General features: G+C 67.6%; 1 protein-coding gene across 1 annotated transcript; it reads right to left on the bottom strand.

The window, feature by feature from the left end:
- Positions 1–805: 805 nt before the first annotated feature.
- TRPM5 (transient receptor potential cation channel subfamily M member 5) lies at positions 806–14698 on the bottom strand. The gene is made up of 24 exons (XM_087822310.1): positions 14606–14698; positions 14147–14327; positions 13306–13472; positions 12489–12672; positions 11393–11457; positions 11057–11248; positions 10654–10756; positions 9950–10068; positions 9331–9627; positions 9119–9259; positions 8910–9033; positions 8396–8541; positions 7868–7980; positions 7588–7680; positions 7223–7481; positions 6974–7092; positions 6707–6839; positions 6424–6598; positions 3662–3815; positions 3041–3222; positions 2672–2804; positions 1965–2037; positions 1540–1610; positions 806–1315 (listed from the first exon to the last, which is right to left on the bottom strand). The coding sequence occupies exons 1-24, from the start codon at positions 14696–14698 to the stop codon at positions 1120–1122; spliced, it is 3513 nt and encodes a 1170-aa protein (XP_087678436.1). The 3' UTR covers positions 806–1119.
- Positions 14699–23726: the final 9028 nt, after the last annotated feature.

Below are 23726 nucleotides of genomic sequence, written 5' to 3'. Positions count from 1 at the left end.
TGAGCCTCCTGACAGCATAGTGTCAGGGGCTTAGAGAGTTTAAGTCACCGGCTGCTTTCAGCAGCAACAGGTCTTCCGAGGGAACTGAGGGGACCTCCTTGGTCCAGGCTGGACTCGAGGACCCAGGCATCCAGCCTGCGCGCCAGAAGCCTGCAGATCTCAGGGCTAGGGGCAGGGGCGTGCTGAACTTGGTCGGAGGAGGGGGAGGTTTTGGGGGGCTCTGGGTAAGCTTGCTCCTCAGCTCTGTCCTGCCCGGGCCATGTGTAAAGATGGCAGTATCCTGGGACCTCATTACCATGATTGCTTAGTTGGGTGCAGTGGCCCCAATAGCAGGGGACCGTCCAGCAAGGGACAATGGATGGTCCCCTTGGTGCTGGGGAAGGCAGTGGTGGTCACAGCTTTCTTGTGACTGATGGGCAGCAGGGTGGGGTGAGGAATCAGCCAGCCTGCAGTACTGCCCACCTCAGGTGCCAGGCCCTCAAGGGACAGAGGGACTGACCTCAAATGGGGAGTGGAGGAGCCTCGGCCCCAGCCCACAGGGCAGGTGTACCCTCTCCCACTGCACATGGTCTACCACTCAGGACCTGAATACGTCCCAGCCACCCAGGGGTCCACTTTGATCTGTGGGGTTACAGCTCAAGTGTAGGCATGGTGCCCAGGTTCTGTCTAAGGCAGAGCAGCTTTCAGGGGCAGGGGCAATATCCTGGGGCTGCTCCCCAGGCTGGACACGGTCCAGCATTCTGAGCTGCTCTGGCTGCAGGGGTGGGAACCACACAGTAAACACGAAGACCCAGATCTTAAAAACGGCAGAAATTTAAAAACACTAGAATGCCAAAAACAGTTTCTTAACAGGTGACAGGTTGGGTAGGGGGTTGGTGTGGCCCCAGGACTGCTGTTCCCAGACAGGAGGTGGACGGGTGCTCAGGGCTCACTGTCTTGGTGCAGGCGGCTGGTTTTGAGGCTCCATACATGGGTGAGGGCCTGCACCTCACCGCTGAGCTCCCAGGCCAGGGAGGCTCCGGAAGGTGCCAGGCAGGGCATGGAGTGGTTCCTTTTGACAAGGTGACAATGGGGGTGGGGTGGGGAGTAGTGCGTCGGTGGGACCTGGGGTAACTGGCCCTAATCTGGTCCAGAGGCCAGGCCTAGAGCTCCAGAAGAGGTGGCACTGTGTGCCAACAGTCCAAGTGGCTCAGGTTTCAGAGGGCAGGGGGCCAGCCTCTGGGTGCTCCCTGCTACCCAGGCCCCCTCCGTGCTCAGCAGGGGCCTGCTGGTTCCCCATGCCAAAGTTCCTAGAGTCTGGTGGGGAAGAAGGCCACTCAGCTGTTGGGTGCCCAGTGAGGCAGGCCAAGGGGAGGGAGAGAGAACCGCCCAAGGGTGAGCATGGGACCTGCTGGGGGTCCTTAGGACCACACCCTCATGCCTGGCTGGGCCAGAGGGCATCTGCTCCTCCTTGAAGACAGTAGCCAGCTGAGGGCCAGTGGAGGCCAGAGCAGGTCCCCACCCTGGGCGGTGACATCAGGGCCCTCCCCAGACACACACTTACTGTGGTAGGCGCTGCCCAGGGCCAGCCTGTCGGCCACGGAGGACAGGAGCACCGTGCAGTAGTTGACCTGCCAGAGGGAGAGGTGGCCAGGGAGCTCCATTCCACACCCCAGAGCTCTTGGAACAGCAGGGTGCTCGGCACCCTCCCCCCACCTCCCCTCTCCCGCAGGCCCCCTGCTGCCCTGGGACCCTTCCTCTGGCTATATGCGAAGAAAGAGGGCAGGAGGGTGAGGTTCCAGGGGTGTGTGCAATGGACAGTGAAGGGCTTGTGCCAAGATCCCCTCCAGGGAGGGCACCCCATCTCTCAGGTGACAGGTGGGGCTGGGGTAGGTGCTGAACCCCCAGCCCCCCCACATGCTGGCCCAGCCTGGGGCAGGCCGTAATTTGGAGGTGGGAGGGCCTAGATCTTGTTTGCAGCCCACCTGTGACTCCAGGCCCCGGATGCGTTTCTCCTGCTCTCTCAGCCCCGCAACGTGCTTGGCTATGATGTCAACCCTGTGGCAGAGCAGGGGCAGCAGTCCGCCATTGGCCACAGAGTGCTCTGAACTTGGGGACTCTCCTCCCTCATCCTGTCGCCCAGGCCCTTTGAGTGGGCTGGGGTCACTGAGGCCTCTCTGGGTGCCCGAGTCTGGGGTGCTCTGGTCCTTTCCCCTAGCCCCAGATCTGGGACACAGAACCTCTGCGCCCTCCCTGCATGCACGGTGGGGGCTGGGCGTCCTCCAGAGAGGGGCCAGGACTGTCCCACCCGCAGGCAGGCAGGCAGGAGCCGTGGGCCTAGGGAGGGCTGGGGAGGCACCATCTTGGGGCACCTGGGGAGACGAAGGGCAGGGTTCCACTCAGAGACCCCGAACAGGGAGGATACCACACATGTTGGCCCCTTTTCCCCAAATGTAGGGAAGGTAAGGCCCCAGAGAGCCCTGTTCAGGGTCAGGAGGCCAGGTGCTGGGCCCCTGAGATCCGGCCACGTCCTTGCCCCTCTCAACCGGCCTCAGTTTCCCCAGCTCGTCTTGAGTGGCAGAGGCCACACCCAGCTTGAAGACAGTCTGAGAGCCACTGGTGATCAGGACCAGGTCCTGGGGGTGATCTCAGCGCCCTGCCCTCCCCTTGGGCCGGGTGGGCGCCTGCACACCTGTGGGCGGTTCTCCGTAGCACCTCCTCCTCGCTGTCCCGCTTCCTCTTCTCCAGCTTGCTCAGGTAGCTCTCCTTCTGCACCGCCTCCCAGGTGACCATCTTCTGGTCCAGGGGCTCCGGCAGGTCTCTCTCTGGGGAGGCCGGGCAGCCACAGGCTTAACCAGCCAGGTGGGCCTCGGGGCAGAACCTAGGCCTCCCTCCGATGGGGCAGGGAGCCCAGGGAGCTCAGCAGGGGCCTTTCCCAGGGTGCCCACCTGCAGCCCCCCCAGTGCAGCCTCTGCAGGGAGCTCTAGGCTCAGCCGGTGCAGCTGCCCCAGGGGGCTGAGGAGGGGGCCCAGGCTCCACCCACCCAGCCCCACAGCCTCACCCAGGCGTGCCCGCTTCTGCCCGGCCTCCTTCTGGAAGACCCTCTTGAGCACCAGGCTGAGGTGGCTGAGCAGGATGAAGGGCGGGGCCAGGGCAGGGCGCTCCTGGTACTCCACGATGAGGTGGTAGCGCTGGAACTTCCAGAACGTGTCCGCGTTGCCCTGCACCATCTGGAAGGTGTAGCTGTGGGACCGCACCCCTGAGCCCTGGAGCCCTCGGAGACCGAGCCCGCCCCCCATCCCCATCCCAGATCACTGGTTCCTGTGGGGTGTCTAGAGCGGTGTTCACTCATCCAGGGGCCTCCGCTGCCCCGCTGCTGTCCTGTACACACCACCAAGCCCTGAGTCTTCGAGGCCCAGGCCCTGCTCAGGGTGAGGGGGTCCATGGGGCAAGGGCTTGGGAAAGCCCCCACCCCCAGATCCGCACCCCCTCCTGGTTGGTGCACCCCCTCCCTGCCTGCCCTCCAGGCCCCGCCGGAAGGGGAGCCAATGCTCGGGGTGATCCCCCACCTCCAGGCCTCTCCCCACTCAGGCCCCAGGCCTGGGTGGTTAGGCCTGGCTTGGAGGAGGGTGCCGGGAGCTGGGTCACGAGGCCCTGCAGTGGACAGTGGATGGGTGGGCACCTGAACATGGCAATGAGCAGGTTCATGAGCAGCACGTTGGTGACCAGCAGGAAAGTGACCAGCAGCAGGATGACCAGCCAGTTGGCATAGAGGTTGGGGCAGGCAGGCGAGCCCTCCAGCAGCAGCGGGTGCACTGAGCAGTTCACACGGGCTCCTGAAAGGGAGGGGCACTAGGGCTGGGAGGGCACCCACGGGGCAGCCCTAGGCCAACACTTTTGTGTGGTGGCAGCTGCTTCCTGGGGTGGAGGACCCAGGGGACTGGTGGGGTGACCCACTGCCCTGGATTTCCTGGAAGTCCCCATCAACCAATGGATGGTTAGCCACAACCTGGGACACGCGCCCAGGGGCAAAGCTGAGGCCGGTGGGGCTGGGGGACAGGCCCCAGTGTCTGCTGGTTGCTGTGTGGATTAACGCTGCCCCTCCCCAAACCGCCTCCCAGGCTCTGCTCAAGCCTGACTGGAGAGAGCTGGCCTAGCCTGGGGTAGACAGCGACTGGTGCAGGATTTCTCAGGGCTTTTACGCCTGTCACGGGTGCCATCTGGGAGCAGGCTGAGCTCCCACCCTGGGCAGGGGTGTCCGAGGAGCAGGACTCCAGCCCCTCATCAGCTAGCTCCCCCACACCTGTCTCTGCCCCTGCAGGGTCAGCCCTGGACCCCAGCCCAACCCTTGGCACAGGGGGAGCAGGAGGCCCGTGGTAGTCCTGGGCGCCGGGCCGCTCTCCGTCGGGGAGTGTGTGCAGATGTGTGCACAGCCTGCCTGATGACTGCTTTTCATGCTGGGACTGAGCCCAGGCGATACAGGCCTGGAGGAGGAGGGGAAGGGGGCTCAGGCGGCTCCATCCTTTGCGTCCCAGGTCACGCATGTGGACCCGTGTGTGCCGTGTTCCCAGCTCCGTACACACGTGGGTGGCAGGCCTATTTCTGTGTCCACACCTTCCTTACAGGCGTCCCTCTCCTTTCTCCTGAGTTACCTAGGGGTGGGCCTGTGGCGACCTCCCCTCCTGCCCCCCTTCCTCTCTTTCCAGGCTGACTCTTGACCCCCTCCCCCCTGCCCCGGTTCCGAGAGGGGGCCTGGCAGCCCCGATGGCGCTTTTGGGAAGCTGTAAATCTGTCTGATGAAAGCGGCTCTGCGGTAATGAGACCCCGGAGCCCCCCTGACTGCCTCTCTGAGGCGCCACCAGGCTGGGCTGCAAATTAAATTGTCCCCAGGGCCTGGAGCCCGGAGAAGGAGCTTTGCTGTCACAGCTCAGCCCCAGGCTCCCACCTGCCTGGCCCAGGACACAAAGGCTGGGGCCTCCCGAGCCTCAGTTTCCCTCTCGGCTGCATGTTAGTGAATCACTCCACCCCACAGCCTGATAGGCTCACGGGGAGTGGCCAGGGTTTAAGCCCGAGGCCGGTCTGGGGGTGCTGACCCTGGCCCAGCCCTGGTCCCAGGCCCTCTGCTGCAGGACGTTGCCCTTCCAGCTAGGGTGGCAGTTCAGGCCTTACTGAGGGTGCAGACCCTTGGGGAGTCTGCACGCTCTCTGCCCTCCCCGGAGGACCCTACCCCACACCACTGTTCCCCATATACCAGCTGGGGCTGGGGCTGGCTGGGTAGGGATGTGGGCATGGGGGCTGAAGTTTCCCACCCGCGCTGGAGGAGCCCCTTTATTTCCCCCTGCCTGAGGGTTGTGGCGCCGTCCCCAGCGGGGCCATTTGGTGGGGGCAGCGGGGTCTGGTTAACTAATGGCCTGGAAAACTAGGTCCCGGGTGAGCAAACACGGAGACGGTACAGTGTGTGGGGGGGACTAAGAAAACAGCCTCCGGAGATGGGCCTCTCCAGACGCCCCTGTGGGAGGGATTTCCATGCGGCACAGCCCCCGCCAGCCCGTTTGCCTCAATCACACGTCATCCCCTTGGCAAATATTTACCCCAGGTTTCGCCTCATTAGCTGCGAAGGTCAGGGTCAGGCCTCGGTGACCCAGTGTGCCCACGATTGCATGTGGCCCCGCCCTGCTCTGTGCCCAGGAGTGTCCCGAGGGGCTGCTGCCCTGGGCCCTGCGCTGGCACCCGGCTGCTGGCCCACCTTCGTCCAGGGGCCAGCCCCCTTCCCCTCCTCCTCCTCACTGACCCTGCCCCCCACGCGGTACCTATCGTGGGAAATTCTTGGAGCCTCCACCAGCCCTATGCTAGGTACAGGGGCCAGCTTGGGGACATGGTGCCCTCCGGCCACACAGCTGAAGTAGGGAAGGTGCACACTGAGTGCCCTGGGAGCAGTGAGGGTGCCTCAGGGGTGACCTGGCAGCAGAGGCCTTTGAAGAAGGCAGCCCCGGGCCGGGCAAGGAGGTGACAGGAGACCCACTGCCCAGCAGGGTCGTGCAGGAGCGTGGAGGCCCAGGGGGGTGGGGCCGTCCAGGGGGCCCAGACTCCAGGCAGTGGTCAGGGACAACTGGGGTGACCCCCCTGCGTGCACAACACCTGCCCCTCCCTGCACCTGGCACGGACCACCCCAGAGCAGGGCAGCCCCCGTCAGACCAGCCCCGGCCACCTCGAGGCTTCCTCGCGCCCCAGTCTCCAGCCCCAGGCCCGAGGTCGGGTCGGGGCTCTGCGGCCTGTGCAGTGTGTGGGGTCTGGGGGCTGGCTCGGGGACTCCCGCTCTTGGCCAGCTCCAGGCAGGCGTCTCAAGGGCCACCTGTCCAGGGCCTCAGGAGGAACCTGGTAACGCGCCCCCCGGGTCCCATTGAAGCCTCACGGAGCCCCCCCGACCCACCCCCTGGTGCTGACCATCGATCTCGTCCAGGGGGATCTGCCCGAAGATCTGCAGGTAGGGCCGGTAGAGCACGCGGCGGAACAGCCACTCCAGGCGGCTGTCGTGTGGGTGCAGCAGCGCCTGGGAGGCCACACCGTAGGCCACGAGCCACACGCTCAGGAAGAAGAGGAAGAAGAAGACGTCCTTCATCTGGGGTGGGGAGGGGCATGAACAGCGGTCAGGGGTCGCCACCCTCGGGGTCGGGGCCCAGGTCAGGGGGTCGCCATCCTCGGGGTCGGGCCCGGCCAGGGGGCTCACCATTCGCTCCACAATGATGATCTTGGGGCCCAGCTGCTTGTGGATGGCAAAGATGTGGATGAGGCGAAGCGTGAACACCATGAAGTCTATGGCGAGGACCGTGCGCCCCGCCTCGAACACCGAGGGCAGCATCCTGGGGACGGCGGCTGTGAGGGCTGCTGGCCAGAGGGGGCCGGGGGCTCCCGGGACACGGCAGTGCCGGGACAAGCAGGGCTCCCGAGCCCGAGGGCTCCACCTGACGTGGCCGCCCCCCTGGGCCCCGCAGACCTGCAGGTGACGCCGACGAGGAACAGGAAGATGGCCACCATGTCACACTTGTTCCAGTTGTCCTCCACGTACAGCGTGAACTTGCTCATCAGGCGGGTGTCCTCGTCGGTGAAGAAGCCCTGGCAGAGGGCAGAGGGTCCCACAGCTGCCTGGGCCCACACCCCCTGCAGACGCCCCCGCACCAGGGCTTGGGGTCAGCCTGGAGTGGGGTCGGGGTTCAGCGGGCCGGGATCAGGGCTCGCCACTGACCTGCCGGATCTCCTCCAGCACCAGGGTAAAGACCCAGAAGTAAAGGGTGACCTCAGGCCCTGACGGCCCCTGGGGAGGGGGCCTGAAGTCCACCAGCAGCACGTAGGCGAACAGGAAGAGGAAGGCGAAGTACATGACCACGTTGCCCAGGAACACGGTCACGGGGGCGCCCCAGAACTGCCGCCAGCGCGCGAGCAGGAAGGCCGCCCGGGGGCCCCGGGCACCCCGAGTCCTCCGCGCCTCCGCCAGCTCCTCCGCCCTGCGCCACAAAGGAGGCCACAGCATGAGGCAGTGCCGGTGCCCACTCTGCCCAGGATGCTGCCCTCCGGACCCCTCCGCCCACCTCACCCGCCCCAAGGCCTTACTGGCCACCCGGGCTGCAGAGCAGGCTCTTCTCAGTGTCCAGGCTGTCCAGCTCCTGCAGGTCCTCCTGACCCGTCTTCAGTGGGGACTCCTCGCTGCAGGCACAGGGCACACTCAGGGCCCATGGGAGGGGCACCTAGAGGCGCCCAGCCAGCAAGGACGTGGGGTGCATGGAGAAGGCATGCAGGTGGGGTGGGCACTGTGGGACCCACGTGGATGCTGGACCCGAGCCCCAGCCCCAGCGCCTCTGCAGGCAGCGGCCGCCCCTCAATCCCGACAGACCTGAAGGCGATGAGGCTGGTGTACAGGAGGGCGGGGCACAGGAAGGCGCCCAGCAGCCGCAGGACAGGCGTGCCCGAGGCCATGTCCCCCCACCAGATCTTGGTCAGGAAGGCCTGGAAGGAGGCGCCGCTACTGGCTTCCCTTCCACACCTCCGCCCGAGCTGTGCCCTGTGCTAGGCACCCCCTTCGGGCTCAGCCGAAGCCTCAGGCCTCCCAGGCCCACCGCCCGGGGCCTCCGTCCTGGTGGGCGAGGACCTTCAATGTGGGGGGCCAGGCCTGGGGCCCGTGAGGGCTGAGCTGAGGAAATGGTGCCTCCGCTGAGACCCGAGGGGCCGCGGGGCTGGCCGCGGGGCACTGGGAAGAGTGGCCAGTGGAGGAAGCCAGGCGGCATCTGCTGTGCCCCCAACCCCCACAGCTGGGGCACGGAGAGGGAAGGGGAGCGGCTGCTGACCAGGGCAGGCGGAGCGGTCAGCAGGACACCCTCTGCCCGCCCGCCCGCCCGCCTCACCCCGGAAGCCAGTTGCTCACCTGCACCCCTTCGTGGGCAAAGAAGGCCTTGGTGTCGGCCTCGGTGGCCAGGTGCAGGCAGGTGGTCCGGCTCCAGGACCGGCTGCGGCGAACCAGCAGCGCGAAAGCTCGGTCCTCGTTGTTACCATAGCACTCGGAGAAGAGGCCTGGGGGGGACGGCGCTGGCACCAGACGCCCAGGTCCCTCCCCCCGCCACGCCTGAAGGATGGGTCTCTGCCCGGTGCCCACCGCCCGGGCAGACCCCACCAGGCCTGTGTGCCACGCGGATGCTGACCACCCCCACCTGGCCTGCCGGGGCCCTCTGTCTCCTGGCGGGACTGCGGGAGCCTCAGTCACTCTGAGGGGCCCCATCCCCACTAAGGGCCAGCACGTGCCAGGTATGGGCCTGTCGTCATTGCTGCGTGCCCGTTTGTCCCTCTGTGGGGCTGTCAAGGGAGCCCATAGGGCCAGGGGGTCGCTGAGGTCACCCTGGGGTCACGAGGCCGACCTGGGCTGGGGCCAGGCAGAGGCTCACCCAGGGCCAGCTGCTCGTAGGCAGCGCCTCGCGTGCGGCGATCGGCCTCGGCCTCGGCCTCCAGGTGCGACATCTCCCTGAGGATCTTGCAGGCAGCCAGGGCGGTGGCCACGCCCTCCTGGCCCTAGGAGACCGTCTGAGGAGGCTGGCCTGCCGCCCGCCAGGGCCCTGGGGGTCCCGGGGCACCCGGGCCGGCGGCCGCTGCTCACCATGGCCCAGAAGTAGGTGGCCATCTCGTGGCGGCTCTGCAGCACGGCCCACAGGAACAGGTCCCTCCACGGGTTCTCGCTCTTCTGGCTCAGGTCCAGCAGCCACTTCTGGCCGGCAGGCCGCCTGGCCGGGCCCCTCTCCTGGAGGGCAGAGGGCGGGGCGTCAGTCCCCGGGCGCGCGCCCCCCCCCCCCGCCCCCGGTGCCGCCTCACCTGGTAGAGGCCGCGGCAGGCGTCGTGCAGGAAGTCCTTGAGCACGCGGGACACCTCGAGCAGGGAGAAGGCGGGCGGCCCCGCGGGCGGGCCCCGGGCGGGCGGCCGGCCCTCCTCCAGCTTGCGCTGCAGCAGGGAGAAGAGCAGGCTCTTGGGCGCCACGGCCCGGTACAGCTGCTGCAGCCGCCCGTAGGTCAGGAAGTCGGCCACGTCCAAGCCGTGGTCCACGAAGAGGCGCACGAACTCCGGCTTATTGCTCACCAGCGCGTCCATCATCACCTCCTCCAGGTCGCAGGACTGGGGGCAGTGGGGACAAGCAAGGCTGGGGGCCACGGGAGAGCGAGGGGGCCTGGTGGCGCAGGGCCCGCACAGGCCCCGAGCTCGGGCTACAGGCTGTGGAGGGCGGCGCCGTCCGGGGGCGAGGCCCAGGCGCAGCCCAGGGCTTTCCGCCCGCCCCACGGGGAGGAGCTGCCGGGGTGCTGGAGAGTGACCCGGTGACCGGGATGCGCCCTGGCCCCCCTTGGTGACCCCGGGGAGAGAATGGACTGTGGCCCTGGGGACACCGCCTGCCTCCAATTCCTCCGCCTGCCAGAAGCGATCCCCGGGGCAGGTGGGGCACCTTCCACTCCACGTCCCCGTTGAAGATCTCGCTCTTGGCGATGTCCACGCGGTCCCAGGCCACTGCCAGCTTGAGCTCGTCCAGGTAGTCCTGGGCCTCCTGGCTGTGGCTCTTGCAGGCTGTGGGCAGAGTGGGCCTGGTGGGCAGGGTGAGGGCAGACCCCGGTCCCTCTGGGGGCTCGGCCAGGAGCACAGCCACTGGTCCTCTGCCCTGCTCCGTGCCCTCTGAATACCACCAGAGGAGCACGGTATCCCCCGGAAGCCAATGCTGGGAGCCCCCGCAGAACTGCCAGCCCTGGGTGCCCAGGACCCGGATGGGTGGGGCGAGAGGCACGGCCCTCCGGCCTGGGCCTGCACCTGGCTGCCAGCGTCAGCCCCGAGGCACGTGCTTGTCTTCAATAAAAAGCTCACCAAGCCCCCCGGCCGGCATGGCTCAGCGGTGGAGCGTCCACCCGTGAACCAGGAGGTCACAGCTCTGTGCCAGGTCAGGGCACATGCCCGGGTGCGGGCTCGATCCCCAGTAGGGGGCGTGCAGGAGGCAGCCGGTCCACGACTCTCTCTCGTCATTGACGTTTCTGTCTCTGCCTCTCCCTCCCTTCCTCTCCCTGAAATCAATAAAAACATACTTTTTAAAAAGCCCACCAGTGTCCATCGACACCACCCAGCTGTGCCGGTGCCCACCTGGGGCCCCCGACAGGCGCTCACCTTTCACCAGCGCCTTGAGGATGGCCGTGTCCAGCTCCTCGGAGCCTTCCTGCTCGAAGTCGTGCACGGTGAGCAGGTGTGGGTGGGACGCCACGTTCCGCAGCTGCGACAGCAGGACAGAGGCGCCGTGGGCAGGGGCAGGGCGGTGGGCAGGCCCAGGCCCGGTGTGGGTGGAGGCCTGGGCAGGCCGCCGTGTGCCTGACACCCGCTCTCCGGGCGCAGCACCACTGCTAACTGGGGGCTTGCCCCCGGGCCCGCTCTGCGAGTGGGGGCTTTGCGTGAGCAGGGGCTGGGGCCGTCGGGGTGGGAAGGGGCGCAGAGCTCCCCCAGGGCTGGCCCCCCCCGAGTGGGGTATGAAGGGGGAGCGGAGGTCGCCTTCCGGGCTGGCCTCGGGGGCTCCTACCAGCTCTGTCCAGTGCAGAATGTCCTCCCAGGAGAAGTGCTCACTGGGGAACTTCTCTCTAAGCTGCTTCTCCGCCACCTGGGGCACCAGGAGGTGCGGCTGGGTCACCAGGGCCGCCAGCACGTCGGCGATGCCCCCCGAGCCTGCCAGGATCAGCCACGGGGTGGCCTGCTTCATAGCCCGAGAAATCCTCTGAGGTGGCGGGAGGGACAAAGCCCCGCGTCAGCGCCCTGGGCCGCCCTGGGCCCTGCCCTCCCTGTGCCCTCCCTGTGCCCTCCCTGTGCCCGCGGAGAGGGCCGGGCAGGAGGCCTCAGCCGCCAGGCCCCCGCCCCCTACCTCCAAGGTGCTGGGGCCGCCGTTGACCAGCAGACAGAGGACAGGGATCTCGATGCTGCCAGTGCCTGTGGACGGAGCCCCGGTGAGGTCCCCCAGGGGCCGGGCAGCAGGCAGCCGGGACCTCCTGTGGGCTGAGCACCTGGGCCTCGGACCGTCAGCCTCCACGTTTTCTGAGCCAACTCGGGGCAAGCGGCTCTTTCTAGCGAAGCGTGGGCTCCAGGCCGACACTGTCAGAGGTCCTGTCCCCGGGAACAGGGACAGGGACACCAATGCCCCCACCCCGGCGTCCAGCGCGCCTGCTTTGCGGCTGCTTAAACATAAAGTAACTTAAGCGCAGTTAGACGTTCGGTCCCGGCGCCGGCCACGTCCCCAGGGCGCAGGAGCCATTCCCCCTGCGGGGAAGCTCTGTTCCCGCGCTGACTGAGGTAACGGGGCGGCCTGGGGGCGTATCTCCCCCAAATACGGACCAGAAATGAGACCTCCTGACGGAAAACGGTCCCCCACGGACACCTGGACCTGCCGGGTCTGCTGGGCCGGAGGAGCTTCGGCTCCCGAGCAGGGTCCCCTCTGACCCCAGAGGCGCCTCCTGACTGACCGCGGGGAGGCAGCAGGGCGGTGGCCCAGGCGGCCTTGGGGGCCCAGAGCCCGCAACGCGCCGACGTGGTCACGGTTTAAACAGCGCCGTGGTTGTGTTTTCATCTTTGGAGAGCGCTCAGTTGATAAACATTTTATGTTGTTTGTAAACACCACAAGCAACTCTGTATCTTGTTTATAAACATTAGTTGCGCAGCTGTGTTTCTTTGTAACCAGCTCACAAACCCCCGCAGAGCCCGTTCCCGGGGCAGCGCTGCCCCCCGGTGGCAGAGCCCCTCACGGCCAGTGGCGGGAGATCGGCCTCGGAAACGTGCGAATCCCATCTCTTCCCAAAGCCCGGTGCCCCCAGCCAGAGCCTCGGGGCAGGGGCCCAGTGGTCACGGAGCTGCCGCTGCTCCGCCCGCTGCACCCCCACCGGGCCGGCCGCTGCCTGGAAGTCCCTTCCCTGCCCACGGCCGCGTCCCCCATCCCGCGTCCCCCGCGGCCTCCCTGGCGGTCTCACCCCCGTAGCCGGTCCTCTGCTCCGAGATGTGCTTCTCCAGCCTCAGCCACAGCTCCGTCGGCCCGTCGCCCTTCCCGGGGGCACCGGGCTCCACCAGAATGAAGTGGGAGTGGTTGTTGTCCAGGGAGAAGAGGGGGCCCTGGCTGCCGCTCTCGTCCGTGGGGTAGTGGACAGGGCTGTGCTCCTGGGCCCCGTGCACACTGTGAGGCTGGGGCGAGGCTCCCACCCAGGCCCGTTCCCACCCCCGGAGGGTGGGCTGCCGGCCAGGGGTCCCCCAGAAAGAACCCAGGGCTGCAGGAGGCTCCCTCCCCAGGCGCTGAAGGGCATCCTCTGGCCCTGAGGTGGGAGCTGCAGCCCCTTGACCAGGGTCGCACAGGCTTGGGGTGCAGTGGCCAAGGCTGGCATTTGGGCCCTGGCCTGGCCTGGGTGCCCAGGTCTGTGCCCCTGCCCGCGCCTTTCCCTGGGCGATGCTGCCACCTGCTGGCCAGGTGCCAGGCACACAGCCCCCCAGGCTCCTCCCGCTCCCTCCTCTCAGTCAATCGCTCAGGGGCCTGCCTGGCTCTCCCACCCGAGCCCCGAGGGCAGGGTCTGGTCCGACCGCCAGGGCCTGGCTCCTGGAGGGGCTCGGGAACCGTTCGCTCCGTAATGAACAGCCAGCATGTGGCGGGGGGGTCAGCCTGCGAGACCTCTCCGGGGGCCTCTGCCGTGGGCCTCCCTTCTCCCCAGCGTGGGCGACAGACACTTGGGGTTGTGACACTTCCCCGGCCCCCGGGCTCACCCTGCTCCGCAGCTGTGGGGCTCCAAGTGGGACACTCACCTGGGCGTCGTCCAGGAGTCGGCGGTGCAGCACGCGGCCCAGCGAGGCGATGCCGACGGCCACCACGCGGGCCTTGGTGGACGTGCTGGCCAGCGAGTGGTCACGCACCGACTGCCCGACGTACCGGGCGAGGCCCACTTGGAGCGCACTGGTCAGGATCCAGGCACCTGCGGATACGGGGGGCCCCCTGTGTCCGGCAGCCCCCGGATCCTCCCCTGGTGCCCCTCCCACCCGCAGGGCCTCTGCTGGGGCCGCCCCACCCGTGGGTCCAGGACGGCACAGGAGAGCGGGCCCGGCCCCGTCCAGCTCCTGTGTGGGGCCAGAACTTGGGAGGTTTCCCCAAATTTTGAAGTCCCAGCCCCGCCTGGCTCACAGGACCTTTTTCTTTGCTACAATCACTTCTGAGCTGATGGCCTCAGAAACCCCACATCCCGGGCTGGGTTTTCTGCAGACCCGGGGGCCTAAGATAAAACCTGGTGATTTGATTCTGACCCAACGGCTGCCGGCTGGGGTGCTCCCTCGACGGAGGCAGAGGGGGCGATGGGTGCACCACGGGCAGGGGTAGAAACAGTCACTGCCCCCCCCCCCGGGGCATCTTGCGGAGGCCTATGGGCCCTGCGAGTGGAGGGACAGGCCTCTCCCACAGGGTGGCCGGGACCCTCCCCGGGAGGCTCTGGACCTGGGGGGCCCTTGGTCCCTCTGCCATATCCCCAGGAGCTGTTCCGAGTGCAGGCTGTGGGGAGGGAGGGTGGTCGTGGGCTGGGTACCAGAGTCAGTGGGGTGGGTGCTCCACGCCCCGGGGCTCTGGGGGTCCCGGGGCCCTGGACCTGGGGGGCCTCACCTGTGCTCTGAGCCGCCTTCACCAGCCCCTTGCGCAGCACGTCCCGCAGCCAGGACTTCATGGTGAAAGGCCGCTCCATGCCCACCAGCGACACCACAAGGTTGGGGGCCGGCAGGTGCCACTCGGCTATCAGGAGGTCGAAGAGCACGGAGGGGGCCACCCCACTTGGCACCTTCACGAACTGCAGGGCATGGTGACGGTAGCCTCAGGGTGCAGGGCGGGGGTGCCGGGCAAGTGGGGGGGCGCTGGGCACAGGAGGGGTGCTGGGCCTGAGGGGGGATGAGTGCAGGGGGAGGGCACTGCCAGCCCTGAAGTTCCGCCCACACGGGAGCTTGGGGCAGGGCCCGAGACAGCCGCCTTGGGAGCTGCGTAGGTGCCGGATGCCCAGTGTTCAGGGGAGGAATCGGGGGCCTGGGGTCCCGCGACCGCGGTGCCGGTCCCCGGGCGGGGTGGGCTCACCCGGCCTCGCTTGTTCCTAGACCCTCTGAACTCGATCTCGCCTCGGCACAGGCCCGGCCCACGCCTGCCTCCGGCGCCCTCCGCAGCCTGCATGGGGACGGCTCTGCGGGGACAGAGGACAGTAGACCCGGCCTCCCTCCCGCCCCAGGCAGGGCTGCCTTTTCCAGGGAGGCCCCCTCCCTGAGCTGCCTGCGGGCACAGGCGCGTGGCCACCGGGAGGGCGTCTCTGCCCCGAGGCCCTCCCCGCCCTCAGCCCTGCCTGAAGCCCCACCGTGGCCGCCTCATTCCCTGCCCGGTCCCATTGTCCCTGAAGGTCCTGCTTCAGTGGCTGGAACCTCCCGTGCGGCCTGCTGGGGACGGGGGTCACATCCTGGCCTCCCACCCACTCCCTGGCCCCACTGCTCACCCTTCGCCGGACACCTCAGGCCAGACACTCTTGTCACCGCTTTGGAGACTTTGCCGGGGGCGTCCTGGAAACCCCGACAGACTCAGCAGAAGTCTAGACTTCAAACATGCAGGCCCCCCCCCCCCCCCCGGGCAGAGATGGGACCCTGTGCGCACCCGGGCAGAGGGGGTGGGGGAGAGAAGGTGAGGCTGGTGCTCAGGAGCAGGGAGCCGGGCTGGGGGAGGCCCGGGGGCCTAGGGACCACGGCGCCGAGCGGGGACGGACCACCTCCTTGCCCAGGTGGCCCTGGACGCCCGGGAGGGGGCTTCCCACCCCCTCTTCCCACCAAGGTCCTGCCCCATCCCAGGCTCCACCCCGGTGCCCCACCCATGTCATCTCCCCGCAGCCCCCGAGGGGTCTGGGTCCCACATGTGAGCCCCACTCCACGCAGCAAGGGCCTGAAGGGCCAGGGGTCCAGAACTGGCCCCGTGACAGGAGCTGGGCCCCACCAGCCTGCCTGACTCCGAGCACCACCACCCTCTGACCTGCCGCCCAGGGTCTCCCAGCCCCGGCCCCCGTGGCCTCCACAGCCCCGCGTCCTGCCTCTAATGTCTCCTCTGCAGACTCAGGGTGTGTCCGCTCCTGCACCCCTCCCGCTGACACCAGTGCCCACAGAGGAGCAGAGGTGACCCTGTGGGGCCTGGGTTCCCGGAGACCCGAGAGGCCCTGCCTGTCCCCTCGAGGCCCCAGTAAAGCTCCGTCCCCTGGCTGGTCCACACCAACCCAGCCCACCAGGTGTCGGCTGCCCCCCTTCCCACCCAGCTGCTCCCCAGCTCCCCCTGGTCACCCCGCCTGGCCTCTGTCCCTGGAGGCACCCTGGGCAGTGAGCGCACAATGGGTCCTTCCGTGGACCCTTGTAGCCTGTGGCTCCCGTCCTTAGGGCTGACCACTTGTGTGCACAGGAGGGGACCAGAGCACCTGCAGGCAGGACAGGGGTTGGCACCGTCATTGTCATGGTCCCCCCTTCTTGCCGTGTCACCCCAGAAGGTGAGTCCAGGTCCTAAGTCCTGGTGCCCGCGGGCGGGCCTTTGGGACAGGAACTCCCTCTCCGCATGGTGAAGTCATGGGCCGGCCTTCATCCAGGGACTGGTGGCCTTATACCAAGTGTGTGACCGTGGAGGCAGAAAGGGAGGGGCTCGGCCTCAAGCCCAGGGATGCCAGGGCCCCCAGAAGCCGGCAAAGGCGGGAGGGAGCCCCCGGAGAGCCTCCTGAGGGAGCCGGCCCTGCGGCACCTCGATGTGAGACGTCCAGCTCCAGAGCCAGGGAGCCTGGTTTCTGCTGTTCTCAGAGGCCCAGTCTGTGGTCATTTGCTACGGCCACCCGGGCCCTCAGTCACCCACTCAGAGCCTCGAAGCGCTGGCCAGAGTGCCGGCCCTCCCCGGGCCAGGCCAGCTCCCCTCCGGCTGTGGGACTCGCAGGGCCCGCACCCACCCGCGTCCTAGCAGCCTGGCCGGGGGCTGCGGGTGCCGGGGGCCCGGGGCCCAGCCCTGGGGCGGGAGGGATGCGAGTCCCGCTCCCTGCCCCTGGAGCAGGAGCTCATGCTGGGCAGCGGGAGGCGGATCTGAGGGCTGCGGGCACCACCTTCCCAGGGTGGCCAGCAGCTTCCTGGACACCTGCTGGCATCTGGGGACAGAGCCTGCGCCCGTGTGGGAGGGGGCGGGACGGGCTGTGCCCGCGTGTCCCGGGGCAGCTGGAACAGTCCCCCACACTGGGCATCCAGTGGCCCAGGGCCGCAGGGAGGGTCCTTCCTGCCTCGACCACCTTCTGGGGGCTCCAGACGATCACTCCCGGGCTGTGGCCTCGTCGCTCCAGCCTCTGCCTCCCCCTTCGTGTGGCCTCCCCCACGTGTCTCTCTGTTCAAATCTCCCTCTTGCGGGGACACATTGGATCAGGGCCCACCCCACTCTACTGTGGCCACATCTTAACTATTCACATCTGTAAGGACCCTATTTCCAAATAAGGCCACATCCTGGGGTTGTGGGTGCACGTGAATTTTGGGGGACAGTATTCAACCCCAATCCATAGGCAGCGAGGTGGGAGGGGTCCGCTCCACGCAGGGAGGGTGGGGTGGAGTGGGGCCCAGGGGTGGCCTTAGCTCCTCACCCCCCTAGGGCTCTGTCCTGCCTGGCCACCAGCAGGGTCATTTCTGTCCCCATCTGGACCCGTGGCCTGAGCAGGGGGTGCACAGCCCTGTGCGCCCCCTCCAGGCCGTGTGTGGGTTGGGGGTTTGGGGGCCTGGACATGTGCTCATACCCGAGAGCCTCAGGCAGGCTGGTGTAGGGGGGCCTGGTGGGGGGGGCCCCTGCCTGGGAGAGTGGGTCCTGGGTGCTCCTCGGCCTTTCCCCTGACAGGGCAGCTGGCCCGGAGCAGGAGTGTGGAGGGCCAGCCTCGCCCTCCCCGGGGCCACCGCCACCAGCCCCCACCCCGCACGCCACAGGCCTGGCCCGGCCCTCAGCTTCCTGGCGGGCGAGGGGACGCTGGGGCACCGTGCAGATGCCAGGCAAATGTGCCACCGAGTGGGAGAGTATGCAAAGGGGGGGATTTGCATGAGCAGGTGTCTGAGGTTTTAATGTCCCCCTTGTTCCTGGAGGGGGCGGGGGCAGTGGGGCAGCTGGGGTCCTACCTGCCCCCTGGCTGGAATCCTACCCCACTATCCTGAGAGGAAATAGGCAAGTGTGCAGCCCCAGCAGCGAAGGGGCTCTGAGGAGAGGACAATGGCCACCCCTCGTCGCAGGCCACTGGGGAAAGGGCCCCGGGTGGGCAGCGATCCCCAGTGTGACCTCCAGGCCTTAGACTCTCTGGGCCCAGCTCTCCCTCCGTGAGATGCCCGCAGATGGGGCAACGAGGGCACCGGCTGTCCCACACTCAGCAGGCCAGCCGTGGGCGCAGTGGCCCCTCTAACGCAGTATAAACTCAGGGGTGTCCCGGGCTGGGCGTGGACTCAAACCCGGGAGGGCCTATAAGGGGACACAGCCTCCCCACTGCCCCCACGTACTCCTCGGCCTCCTGCCCCAGGTTCCCAGGCTCTGAGCTCCCACCTGCCTCTCCGGGGCACCCTGGACCCAGGCTGGGAGGGCCGGTCCTCCCCTCCTGTCCCACCTGCTCTTCCTGCCCATGAGGGGGGCACCCCCACACCTGCCCCCCCCCCCCGGGAGCTGACGGCAGGGGGCACCTACCTGCTTGCTTTCTTCCCGGCGCCCCGACATGCTGCTGCTGGCCAGGGAGTGCGGAGGCTGCCCACCGAACTGAAGGGAGCGCCAGCCAGTGCCCGCCCCTCCCCCTCCCTCCCGCCCCGCCCGCCCCTCCCGGCACCTACCTGGGCAGTCGACGCCCTGACCAATCGAGGGAGGGGAGAGCGGCACCAATCCTGGCACAGCCTGGACTACAGGCCAGCTCTGGCCAAAGTCAGGGAGGTGGCCCCATGTGGGGTGGCTGCTGGGCCCCCTTGTTGGCCATCGTGGGCTATGCCTGGGGGTGGCCAGTGGCCCAGAGCCAAGTCCAGCCAGTGTCTCCCCCAGCCTCAGTTTACCTCTCCAGCAAGTGGGACCAGCTCCAGCTGACTCCAGGGCGTGTGGCCCAGTGTCCCCTGCAGGACCTGAGGCAGAGGCAGCCCCTCCCCCCGGGGTCCTGCAAAGCCACAGGTGCCGGTCCCCCAGGAGTGTCGTCTCCCAGGAAGGTGGCAGGGCCTGGGCCAGCGGCCTAGCACTCGGGCACCGCATGACTGCCCTCCCTTCATCCGGGGCAGGACGGGTGCCATCGGGAGTGTGTCCTCTGGAGCCCCACAGCCCTGGGCTCCCCTCCTGCACACCCTTCAGGCTCTTTGATCTCACTCTGGGCCTCAGTTTCTCTGAAAAATGGGGACCTGGCCTCTGGGAGTTTGTGGGTAGCCCACGACAAGACCGGGGCCTGGGTAATACCTGTGTGTGCCCTTTCCCCAAAGAGACCCCGGGGCCCCTCCCAGGGCCCCTCCCAGGGCCCCTTTGTTCCCTGAATTTGGGTAGGGGTGGGGCGGGGACAAAGTCCAGGCCTGCACCCGGGAACTCGTGTCCTCGCCAGCCTGGCCCGTTGGCCACCAGAGGGCACCCCAGGACCGCAGGCAGAGTGGCAACGGCGACAGAGGCCCGACGGCAGAGGGCCCACCCGCTTAGCCCCTGGACGCGGGTCTCAGTCACTCTCACAATAGTCACCTGGGGGCTACGCACGCTGGGGAGCTTCACCTGGGGCCACCCAGGAGGAGGGGCTGCCTGGGTCCCCCAGGAAGTACCAGACCCCCGCGAAATGGGACCCCGCAAGCCTCCAGGCCAGGTTCCGAAGGGAGGAGGCTGATCTTGGGGACCCTGGCAAGGCTGAGGTGCCTCACCCTGCTGGCCTGTGGGTCCTGCCAGTCTCAGGGTATGTGGAGAGTGAGGGGTTTCCCTGACCCCCAGAGACTGTGGGGGTTGGGGGCACATAGTACTTGACCCTCCCTTTCCTCTAACTCCAGCCCTGTCCCTCTACCTCTGAACCCCCTCCCCGGCCACCCCCAGCCCAATACCAGGCTGTGCTCCTTTCTGGCCTACAACCCTCCATGGCTCCCTATTACCCCCAAGAAAAAACCCAGTCACCAGCCCGCAGCCCTGCCCCAGCCCTGCCCCCTGCCCCTCCCACCCAGCCGTCCAGCCTTCACTTCCTTGCCAGCCTCCCCTCCTGCCACCCCAAGCCCCGGCCACACCAGTGCAAGGGCTGCCCTGGGTCCCTTTCCGCATTTTCTGGCATCGTTTCTCAGTGAGCTTGACCCTCGGGAGTGACCTTTCATTCACTGTTTGCCATCCGTCTGCTTCCTGCTCGGAGCCGCTGGCGCTGACGCTCGCTGCTGCCCGGGGCCGGGGCACCGACAGGCTGCTGGAGGCGTAAAGGGAGGGAACGAACGAGTGGGCGCGCGGCGGGGGCTGTGGGCTGCGGGGGACAGGGCCGGGTGTCTGGACAAGTCCTCGGCACCAGTGGGCTGCGGTGCCCTGGGGGGTGGGCAGGGCGGGGAGGGCTGGGCCTCGCCGCCCAGGGTCAGAGGGGCTCAGGGGCCACCTGCACCCACTGCCGCTGCCTGGAGGGACGGCCACACTGGCCTGCGCTCCGGCTCTATTCCCAGCCGCCTCCGTCCCCTTTGCTACAGTTGGCCCCCAGGGAAGCGCCACACAGGACGGAGCGAGTCCACGTGATGCTTCCTTTGGGGGAGAGGCCACGCCCGGCGGAGCAGGGGCCCAGCCCCCCAGGCCTCTCTGTCCCTGGGACGCAGATCCTGATGGCCATAGGCGCCCATCAGTCTTCTGCCACCAGCCCAGGCCTGCCAGGGAGGGAGGGGCGGGGCCGCGGACAGGCCCGCACGAATGCCACCCTCTCCCGGTACCTGCTGCGCGCCACGGGGGTCTCACTGCAGGGAGATCCAGCCCCCTGACCCACCTCTGCTGCTTTGTCTCAGGACTGACGCCAGGACCGCAGAGGACCTGTCTGGCCTGGGGCCTCTCTGCCACTCCTGCAGGCTCTGCAGGGCACTGCTCGTGGCGCCCAGCGGCCGAACACCCCCAATGGAGGCTGAAAGCCCAGGGGACATCCATGCCAAGCAGCCCCTCCCTGCCCCCTTTCCCTGCGAGGTGGACCACCCCTGGCTGACCCCACACTCTCTGGTCTTCTATAGCCCCGGCCACAGGGTTCAGGGGACCCAGCAGCCCCTTCTTTCTGCAGCGGGTCCCAGGGTTCTGCAGCTGTGCCTCATGGGTCCTTGTCACCATGGCCACGGCCAGTGTCTTCTCCCTGAAGCGGCCATCAGGATCTTACGAGCCTTGGTCCTGCGTCCAGCAGGTGTCTCCTAGTCTGTGACCTCCGAGCCCAGGAGCGGGGACTGGGGGGGGAAGGGCCAAAGGGTAGCAGAGGCCTCTGGCCTGAGTCCTGTCTGGCCCAGCCTCTGGTCCCTGGCCCAGCCCCACGGGCAGTGCCTGTAGCCGGCCACCCCCCTGCCCAGTGCCAGTCCCGCCATCAACCCAGATGCAGGGATAGAGGCCGAGAGGCCATGGAGGGGCTGAGCCAGGACTCAAGCTCCCCCCCCCTCCCCCGGCCACTTCGTCCCAGAGCTTTCCGGACTCCAGGAAGGAGAGCTGAGGGTGCTTGGCGGTCAGACAACAGGACTGCAAATAAGGGAGTGCCTCCCTCAGCCGCCCACCTGCAGCCCGGCGGGTGTCAGCGAGACCGCGGCTGGCGGCCCAGGCCCGGGAGGGCTCTCCACGCGGGCCCGGGTACACCGCGTCCTTCCTGTGTGCGCGCCGCCTGGGGGGGCTGGGCTGTGACCCCCAGTGACCCTCAGTGACCCCCAGTGACTCCCTCAGTAGCTGGGGGCCGGGGCCCAATGACGTGTGGGGAGGAGGGCACCAGGCCTCCTGGGCCTGTGGGGCCCGGGGAGCACTCAGGTGTGGCCCCCGGTGCCGAGCTTCCAGTGAGCATCGGCCTGAGGGCCAGCAGGCCTGTGGGTGTGTGTCTGTGGGTGCGTGTCTGTGGGTGCGTGTCTGTGGGTGTGTCTGTGGGTGTGTGTCTGTGGGTGTGTGTCTGTGGGTGCGTGTCTGTGGGTGTGTCTGTGGGTGTGTCTGTGGGTGTGTGTCTGTGGGTGCGTGTCTGTGGGTGCGTGTCTGTGGGTGCGTGTCTGTGGGTGTGTCTGTGGGTGTGTGTCTGTGGGTGCGTGTCTGTGGGTGCGTGTCTGTGGGTGCGTGTCTGTGGGTGTGTGTCTGTGGGTGCGTGTCTGTGTGGACACACAGGCCCTGCAGGTTCGGCTGGAGCTCCTGGATGTGAGCATCAGGTCAGGGGCACCCGCTGGTCCTCAGCTGCCCCTCTGACCCCTTCCTCCTGGCCCCTGAGGAGGCTGAGAAACCGGTTCTCCCTTTCCGGGGACCGCAGGGTTGAAGACACGTTTGGGTTCATTCAACTACAGGCATCTGAGGGCCCCGCCCTGCTGTGAGGCCCCAGTGTCCACCGCTCACTTCCTCAATCATCCACCCATCCATCCATCTGTCTGTCCGTCCATCCATCCATCCGTCTGTCCATCCGTCCATCCATCCATCCATCCATCCATCCATCCGTCCGTCCGTCCGTCCACCCATCTATCCATCTATTCCTTCATCTGTCTATCCATCCATCTGCTCATTGATCTGCCCTTCCATGCATCTACCCACCCATCACAATCCGTCCGTCCGTCCATCCATCCATCCGTCCGTCCCTCCACCCTTCACCTGTGCCGCCCTCCCGCCCTCCATTCGCCCACCCGTCGGCACCCAGCCTCCTGTCCATTCCTCCCTCCCTGCGTTGACCGGCCCGCCCGCCCCCGCATCCATTCCTCTCCCAGCCACCCACTCGCCGTTTGTTAGCGTCTCCCGGGCCCGGACTCCCAGGGGTGAGGGAGTGGGTTTCGGCCCCAGGGTGCCCACGGGCTGGCGTAAGGACGGCCCTTCCATCCACAGGCTCTGCCGGGCTGCGGGGGGAGTGGGAGAGGGGGCCGGGCGAGGCGTAGCCTGTGAGCCTGTCGTGTGGCTTCTCCCTCGACCTGTGTGTCTCACGACAAGGTCGCTGTCCCCCGGAGGCAGGGCCTCACCTTCCACTCCTGTGGCCTCCCCCAGGCCGCCATCGCCCAGCGAGGCTGGGAACTCAGTAGGCGCCCAACAGACACCGGCTGCTGAGTCACCCCTGCCGCCTCCTCATACCCCATTCACCCCACTCCGCTCTCGGCTCCGTCACCCCGGCCTCCCCGCCAGCCTGTGGCCCGTCTTGCCCCTGCTCCGAGTCCGCCCTGCGCAGGCCCGGCCTGGGTGCTGGCTCTGCGATGGGCACAGGGATGGCTTCACCAGCCCCACCAGCCTCACCAGCCCCCACGCCACTCCAGCCCCACCCGCCAAGGTGCTGAAGCCCCAGCAGGTGGACAGGTGGACAAGGCACTGCCCAGGAAACTGCCCACCATGGCCTCGAAGGACCAGGGACAGGCCACCTAGCCCAGGCCTCCTGCCCTCCATTCTCCAAGGGGTCAGGGACACCCACCTGCCCCTCCCACAAGGAAAAGCCTGTAGCTTCTCAGATGCCCAGACGGGCAGGGCCCGGGACCCTCGGATGCATGGCAGCCTGCTCCCCGGACGGGTCAGCGGAGCGCCCCGTGTGGTGGGCGGTGGCTGTCTCTGGGGCAGGGGACCATGAGGGCTGGGGGGGTCTCGGGTCTTGGGGATCAGAACTGGGCATGTTGGCCCTGTCCTCACTCCCCGCTCACTCCGGGGGGCCCGTGCCCCGAGGGTCCCGCCCCGAGGGTCCCACCTAGCTACAGAGCCCCCGCCTCTCGATCTCAGGTCACCAGGGAAGCGGAGGGTTAGGCGAGTGTCTCAGGGTGACTTCATCAAGACGGACGCCAGGCCGCACGCCCTGTGGAGGCTGGACGGGCAGTCGGAGCGAATTCAGGTCTTTTGTTATCAGTCCTCACCTGGGGATTTTTGCTTCCGTTGCTTTTCGGGGAGCGTGGGAAGGAGGGAGGGGAGAGAGACAGAGGAGACAGAGAGACACAGCGATGTGAGAGAGACACGCTGATTGGTTGCCTCCCCCCCGCGCCCCGGCTGGGGCCGGGGTTCAGCCTGCAACCGAGGTACATGCCGCTGACCAAGAATCGAACCCGAGACCTTT

The sequence above is a fragment of the Miniopterus natalensis genome, chromosome 11 (genome assembly GCF_054644295.1).
Source record: "Miniopterus natalensis isolate mMinNat1 chromosome 11, mMinNat1.hap1, whole genome shotgun sequence".
NCBI classification, from domain to species: Eukaryota; Metazoa; Chordata; class Mammalia; order Chiroptera; family Miniopteridae; genus Miniopterus; species Miniopterus natalensis.
This window is presented reverse-complemented; position numbering and strand designations above follow the sequence as displayed.

Excerpts from the sequence above, each read along its gene's own strand:
- TRPM5 (XM_087822310.1), bottom strand. The coding sequence starts at position 14,698 with ATGCAGGCTGCGGAGGGCGCCGGAGGCAGGCGTGGGCCGGGCCTGTGC. Across the intron at positions 14,328-14,605 it reads CTAGGAACAAGCGAGGCCGG|TTCGTGAAGGTGCCAAGTGG; the intron begins GTGAGCCCACCC and ends CATGCCCTGCAG. Across the intron at positions 2,805-3,040 it reads GCAGAAGCGGGCACGCCTGG|AGAGAGACCTGCCGGAGCCC; the intron begins GTGAGGCTGTGG and ends CGGCCTCCCCAG.